This window comes from Chelonoidis abingdonii, chromosome 3 (assembly GCF_003597395.2).
Source record: "Chelonoidis abingdonii isolate Lonesome George chromosome 3, CheloAbing_2.0, whole genome shotgun sequence".
NCBI lineage: Eukaryota > Metazoa > Chordata > Testudines > Testudinidae > Chelonoidis > Chelonoidis abingdonii.
The window spans coordinates 37035215-37047694 of record NC_133771.1 but is presented as its reverse complement, the minus strand read 5'-3'; the positions used below and the strand labels follow the sequence as shown (position 1 = coordinate 37047694).

Here is a 12480-nt window from a genome sequence, read left to right as displayed (position 1 = left end):
GTCCAGCAGGGCATAAACGGTGGCGGGGGAGAGGAGCACCAGCATGCCCGCTGCTAGATAGTCCACGGCACTACCGAATCCTTTCTTTTAGAAACATCGAGGGGTGGGTGCTGATTGCAGCTCAGCCCCAGTTGCTATGATGAGGACGGTTACCACGTTCTGTACCATCTGCAAGAGAAATAATCAGGATGTCATTTTCTATTCCTATTACCTCGGTGCGCCTGGCCACTCACCTTTGAGCCGCCAGGACGCACTCAGGGATTGATTGACAAGGACGGCTACCAGTCCCATCTGGCACTGTAACCGTCTGCCACCGGGGAAGGAAGGGAGAGGATGCGCTGTTCAGGTGCCCGCAGCAACGGGTCTACCAGCAGCATGCAGTAGACACGATGGTGACATTAGAAAAGTCAAGAAACGATTTTTTTCCCTTTTTCTTTCAGAGGGAGGGGAGGGGAATAAATTGACAAGATATACCCTGAACACCCCGGACAATGTTGTTGATCCTACAGGCAGTGGAGCTCAAGTCAAGAATGCAAATACTTTTCGGAGACTGCAGGACGTGTGGATCGCTGGAGTCTCAGTCCCCCTGTAAAAGCCTCCTGTCCCACAAACCGACAAATTTAGCGCTCCAAAATCTGGGTGCTTACTGAAACTCCCCCCAAGCTCTCTACCAGCTTGGATATCTTGCTGCCACCAGGTCAGGAATTTATAGGGCCTGACCCCCCTTTCCTTCTCTGTGTCCCCAGCCCTTCTTTGGGGACCCCCAAGACCCAGACCCTGGTCTCTCTCTCTCTCCTCTCCCAGCTTCCCCCCTTTCCTGGTTAGCCGGTGAACGCTATACTTCATCCTTGAATACAACCGGAGAGGCAAATCTACTTCCCGAGGTAGGCCATTCACCTAGTCAGCTCACACAAGAGATTCCCCCTCCCTTTGTCCTGCAGCCCTTCCCGCCCTGGGCCAAATAGGAAGGTGAGACACGAGTTTGGGCTTTTCCCTCCCCCCTCTGCCTCACTAGGAAAAGAAACTTCCACAAGGTTTAAAAAGAAAACTTTATAAAGAAAAAGAAGAAAATATAAAACAATACTTGCAGTAAGAAACTCATACAGGTCTTGCTTAATAAGAAAATATGAATAACAGTCTAATTTAAAAGATAGCCCGATTAAACCAGTCCAACAAATCACATACATGTAAATACAACACAAAGCTCATCATAGCCGAATTACTTGCTTTCCTTTGTACTCACAGAGGTTAGGAGAAACTTGAGATAAGATGGAGATTAGGAGAAAGCTTGTCCCTCACAAGCCGAGGAAGCAAAAAAGACACAGCAATCCACTCTGTAATTACACACAAAGCTCTTCATAGCCGAATTACTTTGCTTTCCTTTGTTATCTCACAGACTTTGGTAGAATATATTTGAGATAAGAGAGAGATAGAAGGAAATTGTTTACCCATAGCCGAGAAAACAACAAAGACCCCGAGTATACAAAATTCCGCCCCTGACTTAACAACCAGTTCTCTGATTGGTCCTCTGGTCAGGTGTTGGTACCCCTTTCCAGGTGAAAGAAACTTAAACCCTTACCTTACCTATATTACTTATGACACCCCCTCTCTTCCTCCATGAGCGTCCATTGATTTCTTTGGCTTTCCGTTAGCGCTTGTCACACAGCACTGTGCTGTGGACTCTGTATCATAGCCTGGAGATTTTTTTCAAATGCTTTGGCATTTCGTCTTCTGTAACGGAGCTCTGATAGAACAGATTTGTCTCCCCATACAGCGATCAGATTCAGTATCTCCCGTACAGTCCAGGCTGGAGCTCTTTTTGGATTTGGGACTGCATCGCCATCCGTACTGATCAGAGCTCCATGCTGGGCAAACAGGAAATGAAATTCAAAAGTTCGCGAGGCTTTTCCTGTCTCCCTGGCCAGTGCATCTGAGTTCAGATTGCTTTCCAGAGCAGTCACAGTGGTGCACTGTGGGATACCGCCTGGAGGCCAATACCGTCGATTTGCGGCCATACTAACCCTAATCCAATATGGTAATACCGATTTCAGCACTACTCCTCTCATCGGTTTAAAGAGCCCTTTATATTGATATAAAGAGCCTCATTGTGTGGACGGGTGCAGCGTGAAATCGGTTTAACGCTGCTAAAGTCAGTATAAACGCGTAGCGTAGACCAGGCCTGAGGAAGACTGTGCCAGTGATTCAACAGAAAATGCACTCTAAGAAGTTTACTGACCAAAGGCCTGGCTCATGGATTTTTTTCTGTTAGTTTCTGTGAGGGCTGAACCAGGCCCAAAGGCCTGCAAAAAAATTATGCATGCGAGTAGTCCCATTGAATTGAATTATTCATGTGCATAAGTGAGTTCAGTTGAATATCTTGTGTCCATAAGTGTTGGCAGGTTCTGGACCGAAGTTATTAAAACTGGATATGTTAGCGAGAAGATACTTTATCATATAGAAAGTGTCAGTAAGTGTTTAAAACGTTTTCACAGTGAACAGTGTCAATTTTTAAGAATACAATATGCTGTACATATAGCTAAAGTTACAGAAAAAGTATGTTACAGTTGTATTACTTTAGAGATTGTATGAAATCATGTATCCAAGACTACCATATATACCTGTTTATAAATGGGTCTACACCAAAATTTGATGAGTTTAAACTCTATGGAATCATTGAATTGAATATCTAATACATTGTTGTTTTGTTTACTTGGAGCGTCTGCAGGCATGGAGCCCCTCGGCTCCCTGAGGCCATGGTTTGGCGTTCCCAGCCACTTCCCACAGCTCCCATTGGCTGGGAACGGTGAACCGCAGCCACAGGGAGCTGAGGGGCTCCATGTCTGCAGACACTCCAGGTAAACAAAACATCCTGATGGGCTGGGAGTCAAAGTTTTCCAACCCATGAAATATAGGGTCGGCTTATGAAAGGGTCATACAGTTTTTGCTGTTTTTACCTATCGATTTTTGGGGGTCAGCTTATAAATGAATGGGGTAATGAACGAGTATATATAGTATATTGTATTGTATGTGCACAGGGAAGAGATAAAGTTGTGCCTGAAATCTTAAGTTTTCATACTTAATCATGGACCCTCAGTGTTCTATTAACTATGTTTTATGTATGAGAGTCTAAGAAATTCCTATTCCTTGCAACTGATGTTCTTTATTCTTTTTTCCACTTTGACTAATTTTTTCACTTTTTGTTTTTCGTGATCTATTAAAGTGATGCAGGAGAACATTTAAATAAAAAAAAATTATAAATTATTAGTGTTTAAACCATGGGACCCTGAGCAACCTAGTTATACCGACCTAGTCCCCGGTGTAGACAGTGCTATGTCAACAGGCTGGCTTCTCCCATCGATTTAGCTACAGCCTGTCAAGGAGGTGGCGTGCCTACACAGACAGGAGAAGCTCTCCCATCAGCATAGATTGCATCTTCAGTAAGTGCTGCAGCGACTCAGCTGCACCAGTGCATCTCTTTTAACTAACTTTTTTTTTGCCTTTTCCTTCTAACTTATTTTCTTCTACTTTTTTCTCTATCATCATTCATGATTTCACTTTACTCTGAGTCTTAAATATTATTTGGTTCATTTACATGGGAATTTTTATCTAAGTAAGTCTGAAAGTTTGCTATCTTCATATTTACGGTATTGTATCTCCTATTGCCAACTCCAAATGTTCAAAAATCATAAATACCCCCAAAAAATCATGAGATTGACTTTAAGATCATGAGACTTAAGAAAGTAATAAATGTGGGGTTTCTTGTGATTTGCTTTCTGGTTTCTGAGCCTTTAACGTGCACTTGGGCCATGTTTCTAAGCTTTTCTTCAAAGCCATGAAGGCTAGAAAGTTACTGGTACTTTTCCTTTTAATGAAAGGTGAGACTTTCACAATACCACTTGTTTTTAGCCACTGGGTCTTCAAATAAAACATAATATATCCCAAGACTCGTGATAAAGTTGCAAGAATTGGCAACTCTGAAAATTTACTAGAGTAGTAATTTAGCAGATTTGAAATGAAGAGAAATCTTTTCCCTATTTTACATCTGAGGTTTTTAGCTTTCTTTTCTTTGTACAATGTAGATTTGTATTTTTCTGTGGCTTTCTCATATAAATAGAGAAGATTTGTTTTTTAAAGCTTAAACACTGCAAGAAGAATGAATGTTTATTGCCTGAATTTTCACCTTTCCCTCTCCTCCAAGTGTGTTTTTTGTTTTGTTTTGTTTTTCCATAGTACTTTTTTGCCCTAGGTCTCAGTCTTGCTCCCTTTAATGTCAGTGGCAAAATTCCCTTTGACTTTAGGCTTGTAGTTCTGAGTAACTCTAAAGCTGTTTAAACAAAAATGGTGCAAATATTTGTTTTGAGCAGTAAAAGCATGCTTAGAAGAGAACTGCAGCAGGTTTTCTTCCACTGCAGGTTACTGGGGAGCTGTTGCAGAGAGGATTGGGTGTTTCTTACAAGCTGCCAAGTTTTGATGACTTGGGACTGAGAGTTTTGTTTACTTTGTAGAGACAAGCGGGGGGGGACAAGACTTGAGAGAATATTGCAATAATAATGAGTGCACAAGTGTCTCCTATTCTTGCCTTTATTTCCACAAAGTTTCAAAGGATACCTTCCTTTTCATAGCAGAACTATTAATCATTAGTGGCTATCACAGATAGCGTGTAGTCGTTAAAAGTTTATATAGAGTTAAAGCTCCAGAATACTAATTGTTGCAACTTGTTCTTTAAGCAACTGTTGTGAAATACCTGTGGTCTTAAAGAATTCTCTTAATATTCCATAGATAATGTTCTTTGTGCTTTCCTGGTTAAATCTGATTACATGATTCTGTTCAACTTGAATATTTTTTTTTATTGTAAGAGAGTAGTGATGCCCTCACAGCTCATAACCTAGATATCTCCAAGGTAATCACGCGCAAGACAATTCACATAGAAATTCTTTACAACAACATAATATATTTAAATTTCACATTTCTTATTCAACTATGGTTTTAGTTTTAATGTTTTATTTCTCATCACTATAATTGATTCATATTGTAAATATACCTAAGTTCTCCTATTTACAGATTCAGCAGTATGCTATTTTAAAACTACTAACCTACTATTCGTGTTTCACATTGCAAAATCCCGTCTATCCACTTAACATTGCCACCCGTCACCATGTATCTGAGTACCTTGCACATCAAATCAGTAGCAGTAGTGAACTCCCTAATGAACTGCTTGGAGTCTCCAGCTGTCATCCCTTTTTAAAGAAAAAACTGTGGAGTTTTTTGTTTGCTTAGGTTTTAGATTGTTTTGATTTGTTTGTTACATATTTTTATTTTTTGTGGAAGGTGCTTGAGTATATGGGGAGGCAAAGTGTCAATGTTGTGAGTCATTCTCTCTATCAGTATTTATTAATTTGGCAGTATACTAAAATTTCTTTCTTTCTAAACTGTAACAGTAGATTTTTATCCTGTGTTTTGTTTATAGTAGCAAATATATTTTTTCTGCTGTCTCCATATGCACACACACAACTCCTCAATTTGTCACATATTTAACAAAAAATACTGTTTGGGTGACTAATTATCTCACAATTTAAGCAAATCTTTATAATTACATATTCAACTATGACATTATTAAGTTAATGTAGAATTGTTTTGTTTCATCTTGTTTCAGTAATTTTTTAAAACCATATGTATTCATTTCAGAGAGCAACATTTTAAGAATTGATATTTTTACTATAGATACGTTTTTCTTTCAGATATTTTAATTACTTATATTATTTTCAATGATCCTTTTTAGTGCTCATTGGTTCTGTGCTAACTTCTTAAAATTTATTTAGATTATTTTCTTTGGTTCTGTGTTTAGTATATTTTTTTAACTTTAGGATATGTTCATTGTGCTTTTTTTTTAGGTAAGGTTTGTTACATTTGCAGTACTAATAGTCTCAGTATATTTTTCCTTTGTTATTATCCTTATATTAAGACCATCAAAAAGATTTATTTATTTTTTTAATCAAAAGGCTCAACATCCATGCCTCATAGGACAGTGGAAGCTGTGTTGGGGGGAGGAAAAGGTGTTTGTAGATTTGCCCTTATCAACTGGAATGGGCTCTTCCATGTCAGCTCCTTTGGCACTGGTTTTCTTATTCTCAGCAGGAGGAAACTGAAAGACATGCCTTTGATGCAACATGATGTGGTGCTGTCACAGAGCAACAAATCAAAGTCCTATTGTTTAGACCAAAATTCTTATTGTGCTCTGTTAAAGTCGGTTAAGTCTTCAAAGTCAGCACTTTCCATGATTCTCTCATTAGATTGCTTTTTACTTTTTATCAGTAGAGCTTGATGAGAATTCACTGAAGATTCACAAGAGTCATATTGCAGTTTGGTCTTTGCCTTTTTCATCCTTCATTCTCCCTGTGAAATTCGACTGAACTGCTTTTAGAGCCCTTTATGCTCATAACCTTCCCTTCCACCATGCTACACACATAAGTCACCTTGCAGGGTCTTTTGATAACAAAGCTTCACAATCATCCACCTTCTCAAAAGATTTTTAGTAACTTGCTATTGCTTCTCTCATGCTTTCAAGGTCTTTCTCAACGTTTTTCTGTCACAGTAGTTTAAAGATAATTATTCCTCTTCCTCAATCTGAAACAAAGCCACAGATTCAATTTTTGGATGTTAGAAATTGTACAGTAGGTAGAAAATATAGAAGTATTTTTGTTGGTTTCTTTTAAAAAATTATTCTAGAGTAAAAATAAATCTTTTTATGAACAAACCCATTGAGATACAATTTATAGGAATGCCATAGATTTTTTTCCAAGGGAAGTTTATTTGTTTATGTTTTATATCTAAGTATTTTGAGGATTGTAACACTTACAAAGTGGCGAAGACTTGTGAAGTCTAAAATAATGAGCGTTATTTTTCCTCAGAAAAGTAAGTGTACAATTGTTTGTTAAATTAACATAATGTAATGTTTTCATATGGCTGCTGCTGACCTACACCAGTTGTACCTAAGAGTAACCATATCAAAATCATATAACAAAAATGAAGATAGATGTTCCTAGATCCAATATAGGAGGAGAGGGGATCAAGCTGATTTATCTGAGAACAGTTTGGATCCCAAACTTGATTGTCCAACAAGTAAAACATCCCAGGGTTTTTCTGTAAACAAAATTAGTTCTTTAAATTAAGATGTGTATGCATGCACGCGCATGTTTCTGCCTTTCTGAAGGACAATTAGCTGATCTGATTTGACCTGCAGTTACAAAGTATTGGGTAGGTTGACTGTTTGGCATGCCCTATCAGAGGTTCAGGTTAAAAGTTGGTTTCCCTCCTCACCAGATGGCAGCAGTTCTTTTACCACATTTCTCCCAAAGTGCAACTTGCTAACCAGAATAATTTAGCAAAGTAACAAACCAAGTAAGCAAATCATTTGTTCTGCTGTTCAATAAAAGGAAACTGAGGTGGGAGGGCAATGCCAGTCAGTGCCTTCAGGATTTTTAAGTTCAGGTTCGCAGTCTGTTTAGTGCACAGTAAGTAACTGAATTTCGGTTGTCTGATCCTCGTGTATACTTGCCCTGGCTGCTGATCAATATTATTTTTCCAGACATGCTTGGATCACGTTACTGTAGTAAAAATTATTTTACTTTAAAGGATTCTAACTATATTATCAAAATTTATTCCAAGAGAGGCAACAGAGAGAGAAGAAAAAACACCAATGTTTTGGATCCTTCTGGGATGTCAGCATGGGCCACAAAGCATATAAAATAATAAAAATCTAGGGGGTGGAAGCATGATATTGATCTCTTCCTTCCTGTGGACTGGCTCCATGCTGCAGTAGTCTTTGATGGATGCTGTGACATCACAGCAAGGTTCATACTAATGGATCACATTTGAATGGTTTCTAGCCAGCTGTCCTGAATGAAGTAGCACATCATTTGTGCTTAACAAATAATAAATTAATAATACAAATAAGTATATTTTTAGGTAATATTGTGCTGGATGCCTGTCCTAACTGAGCTGTTGGGGACTTTCAGCGTGTATCAAAATTGGTATGTGACTTTTTGCAGGACACTATGAGTTCCCATAGCTTTCTGCATTAAAAAATAATTAAATGAGTTTCTCTACTCACACAGAGGAAGTGTGATTTATAAGCCAGATACAGTTGGCCTTCAGCTCCGTTCATCTCTATAACATAAGGTGATACCAACTTTGGTGATACGGCTTAATAATGTGGTTCTGTGTTACTCCTTCCTTTTCTGCCTCTGATAGCATACCCACACACGCTAGTGACCTCATGTGCAGCAATGTAGAGGATCAATAACTTTCCAAAATAGACAGTCCCAAAGCTGGTTTACATATTTTATGATTTGTTAGTGAGAGGCATGTTTCCTCTATGGCACTGCCTATGAATTGAACTATGCTGATTTGGTTCCCAAGTCACGTCTCCCACGTGACATTACTGCTGCCATGTTATTGGGTTTTATTAGTTTTTACAAAGAGAGCCATTGATACAGCTTTGTTCTGAGTTCTTTTCAGGGTTGTTATTGGTATGACACCTTCATCAACAAAAATTGCTTCTAAGCCTTCAGATTTTTTTTCCATCTTACAGTCCACATTCTCTGAAGCTTTGCTACACAAACTGGACCTAATTTGCCTTTTGCTTGACACAGAAAAATCTATTAGAGTATATCATGAGTTGTATGGATCATACCATACCAGTATGTGCCAACTTTTCTCCAAAATAACCATACTGTCTATGCATTTCTCGTTATTACTTCTTAGCAGAATTATTACTTGAAGGTTGAATTAGAGCTCACTGATCCATCGTTGTGGTAGAGAATATGGCCAGCCTTAGGACATGTTTGCCTTTTTAGATTTGCAAGACAGGCATTTGAGGTTCATAGCATTCTACTACAAAACAGTTTTAGCTTAGTGTTCTCTCATGAAAAGATTCTGCAGTACATGCGCTTTGGTTGTCCCCAGTTTGCATGCCTGGCTCTCCAGCGATCTAGGCATTTTTCCTTATCTTGTTTTGTCCTGTATTGTGCTTGTTTACTAGTCAGTATAAGGACATATTAATCTCTTTGCTATTGGTTTGATAACTTTTTTAAACATTTCCTTAAAGGAATTCCAAAGGCATTTTTGCTTTCTTAATCTGTGTTGTATACTTGATGCTTTATTTGTGTGTACTCCTACAGAGGGAACACTTCAGTCTCTAAGAGGAGTCTTTGGGGATACTTACCTTTGGAGAAAGGGAATTTACTTAGATTTAATTGGAGTTCTCTTAAGGTCATAATTAGTGAGTGGTTTTCTGGTTAAGATTCTGTCTTGTTTAAAAAAAAATCTTTAGAGACAATGACACATTTTGTATTTCCCCCTTTGACACATGTGCCTCATAAGAGAAGGTACAAAATCTCATCATCTTTCTAAAAAGCTCCCTAGTCCTATTTATGAGAACTGGTGAACCAAAAATGAGACTCTCTAGAGGATAATCTGTTTAGTGTAGAGTATGCCATCAGGTTAGTGTACTAGACTTATAGGCAAGTGTTCTCTCTTTCTCAGTCATCTTCCCCCATCACAGTTTTCCCGTTTGTTACTAATAATTTTGTTTCCTAGGATCTGATTCTTCCCTCAGATAGTTTTGCTCAGTATCCATTGAAGTGTGCAAATATCAGAGAGCAAATAAGATGCAGAGTGGGTCTGAGTCTCGATGAAGTCAATTGGGATGCTCAGCTACTTGCAGGACTGGGTCCTTAGATTACTGTATCTTTTTTTAATTTCTAATAACATTAAAAGAAAGCAATTTTTTTGTTGCAAATATTGGTTAAAGTTCTCTTTCCCCACCCCTTCCGTTTGGTATCCTGTCTCACTGCAAGGAAAACTTTATTCAGTTTGGGATTCACAGTGTAATGGGTCTCTCCATAGGAACACTACTGTCTTCACAGGAGACAATATTTAATATGATAAAAGCTGAATTAAAGGGGTAGGGGAGGAGGTGGGGAGCTGTTTGGTATTTCAGGGCAGTGACAATCTTAGCACAATGGATCCCAGATCCTTACTGAGGCTTTGGGTACTATTGCAATACAAAGTAGTAATAATAGAAACTCAAATAACATATTTTACTTCCTTGATTTTCTTTCATTGCGCATCAGATTTCATGTACTTATGTCACAGTATTCCTCTTGTTAACTTTTTGTCATTTAATTTGCTATTTTCATTTCTTACCTAGTTTCTTTTAATATATGTTGATTTTCTATCTTTTTATTGTTTGTTTTTTTTTGTTAGGGGCCCTTCTAATCTGCTTTTCACTTATTTGGAGGAAGCATGAGTGCAGGGGACTGGACTAGATGACCTCTCGAGGTCCCTTCCAGTCCTATGATTCTATGATTTAATTTGCATTTAATTTGTGTTGCTTTCTTATTTGGTTATCTATCTTTCTCAATATGTGTGTCATCTTTTTTAAGAGCTACCATTAGAAAAGCCATCTTAAATTCTTCAATACTATTTGTAAATTAGGGATTATTATATTTCTATAGCAACTCTATAGTTAAATCGTAGATGAGTTTCCATTCTAAACCCTTATTTTCAGTTGCTAATAAATTCTTCTAATTTCTTTTGGCCTTCTAGATACACAATATGCTATTATTTTAAGGATGAATTAATTGCACACTTTTGCCATTGTGATTATGCTTCTCTGTATATATTTATATTTCTCTGTCCAAAAATATATGATTCTATAAAGTAGCAAACATTTTACTCATTTAACATTTAGTTATTTAATCAAGGGAAGAAGAGAATTTAGAGATTTTAATTCCTAATCACTTTCTCTAGTGAATATGCCTAGGAAATGTTTTAAGAAATACCCTATAGACCATAGTCAACAATATCGACGGATAACTGTAGCAGTCAAATTCAGTAATATTTCATTATGGTTCTAGGTTCCATGGTTCCCTTTTCCATGCGGATTTTACATGCTGAACTTGAACAGTACTTAGGAAATCCCCAGGAGTCACTTGATAGACTGCACAGCATGAAAACAATCTGCACAAAGGTAAAAGCTTCTTTAGACCAGAGGTTCACAAACTTTTTTTGCTGTGTCTCGTTCTCAGGGGAACCATGTCGCCTGCCCGACCTCCCACTTCCAACTCCTGGTTGTCCTAGGCAGAAAGTGACTCATTGAGGGGAACAGGCAACACACACTTGGGATGTTGACAGGGCCTGACTGACTCCATGCCTGGAGAACCAGGAGCAGGTGAAGGAAAGTCGGAGAAGAGGCAGGACATAAGGCCAGTGGGTCAGAAAGTCTGTCACAGAGAGTGAGAGTTTAAGGCCAGAAGGGACCCCGAGATGAGAGGCCATCAACACTACCCAAACACTAAACCCAACAGCAGCAGACACTGACTTTCCTTCACCTGCTCCTGGATAAACATTCTTCCTCATCTTAAAGAAACTCACCTCCTAACTGCTTCTGAGCTCAGCATCAGCATGGTACCTCCATATTGAATTTTGCATACACTAGCTATCTGGTATTTAAAGTGCCACACTCTCTGGCATGTGTCAGAGCTTCCAGCTGGCTATATTAAAATGGGCAAATCCCAGTTATGATATAATTAGCCATGATTCCCTGCCAGAACAAAGATGTCTGGTCAGCTTTGAGATAAAAGATATGCATTTCCTCTTTTTATTTTCCTTTTTAAAGGAGATATTACTGTTCAGTTATTTTAAAGGCCTAACAATAAATCGCTTTAGTTGTCTGCCATCAGATACATATTTTGTCTTCCAGCGTACCTCTAAGACAGGAATTGCAGGAACAGGTGTAAGGGAGAGAGGAGGGAATAAAGAGGAAGATGCACAAACAGGACAGATGAGAAATTTTGCACAGTTGGTAATTTAACCACTTAAACCATTTGAAATTGTTTAGAAAAAAATTACTAAATCTGACATTTCTGCATATATAATTGGTCACACAAATCTGTTAATCGGGACCTTGTCTGCAGTGTTCATAAGTAGAACACATTCTCCACATTAAAAGAAAAAGTCATGGCACAACCAAAAAAATAACATTAAAAATAAGGGGGAATTGATGACGGGGGATCTTTGCAGCCATAAACCAATAGTGTTTTGGTTTATTATTTTAAAAGTGAAGGAGGAATATTTCAAAATCCTTAGCCCTCTTTCTGGTTTACAGAAGTGTCCATGGATACCCATTATGTAAATGTGATGATCTTGGAATCATAAAAGCTAGAGATGGGAAAAGACCTATTAGCTCACCTTCTAGCTCTCTGCCAATGCATGATTGTTTTCTGATGCTTAGTCTAGTTTTTAATGAACCGGCCTGTGAGGTTGACACCAGTTCCCTTGAGAGACTATTCCAGCCTAATACTAATACAGTCTCATTGTAAGAAAATTTCCTCATATTCTGTTTTCCTTTACTTAAGTTCATCACATGACCCCTAACTTAAACTTCTCTGTATACTGCTAAATATTACCTCTCACTCC

At 38.2% G+C, this 12480-nt stretch overlaps 1 protein-coding gene across 3 annotated transcripts in view; it reads left to right on the top strand.

Moving 5' to 3' along the window:
* The window catches only part of TRAPPC12 (trafficking protein particle complex subunit 12), an 85981-nt gene that overhangs the window by 49322 nt on the left and 24179 nt on the right, over positions 1-12480 (top strand). For all 3 annotated transcript variants that reach the window (XR_012655482.1, XM_032791084.2, XM_032791083.2), the window contains exon 6: positions 10920-11032. Coding sequence is in view for 2 of the 3 variants with exons in the window: in XM_032791084.2 (XP_032646975.1) it covers positions 10920-11032 (113 nt within the window). In the remaining variant the exon portion in view is untranslated. The remainder of the gene's footprint in view (positions 1-10919; positions 11033-12480) is intronic.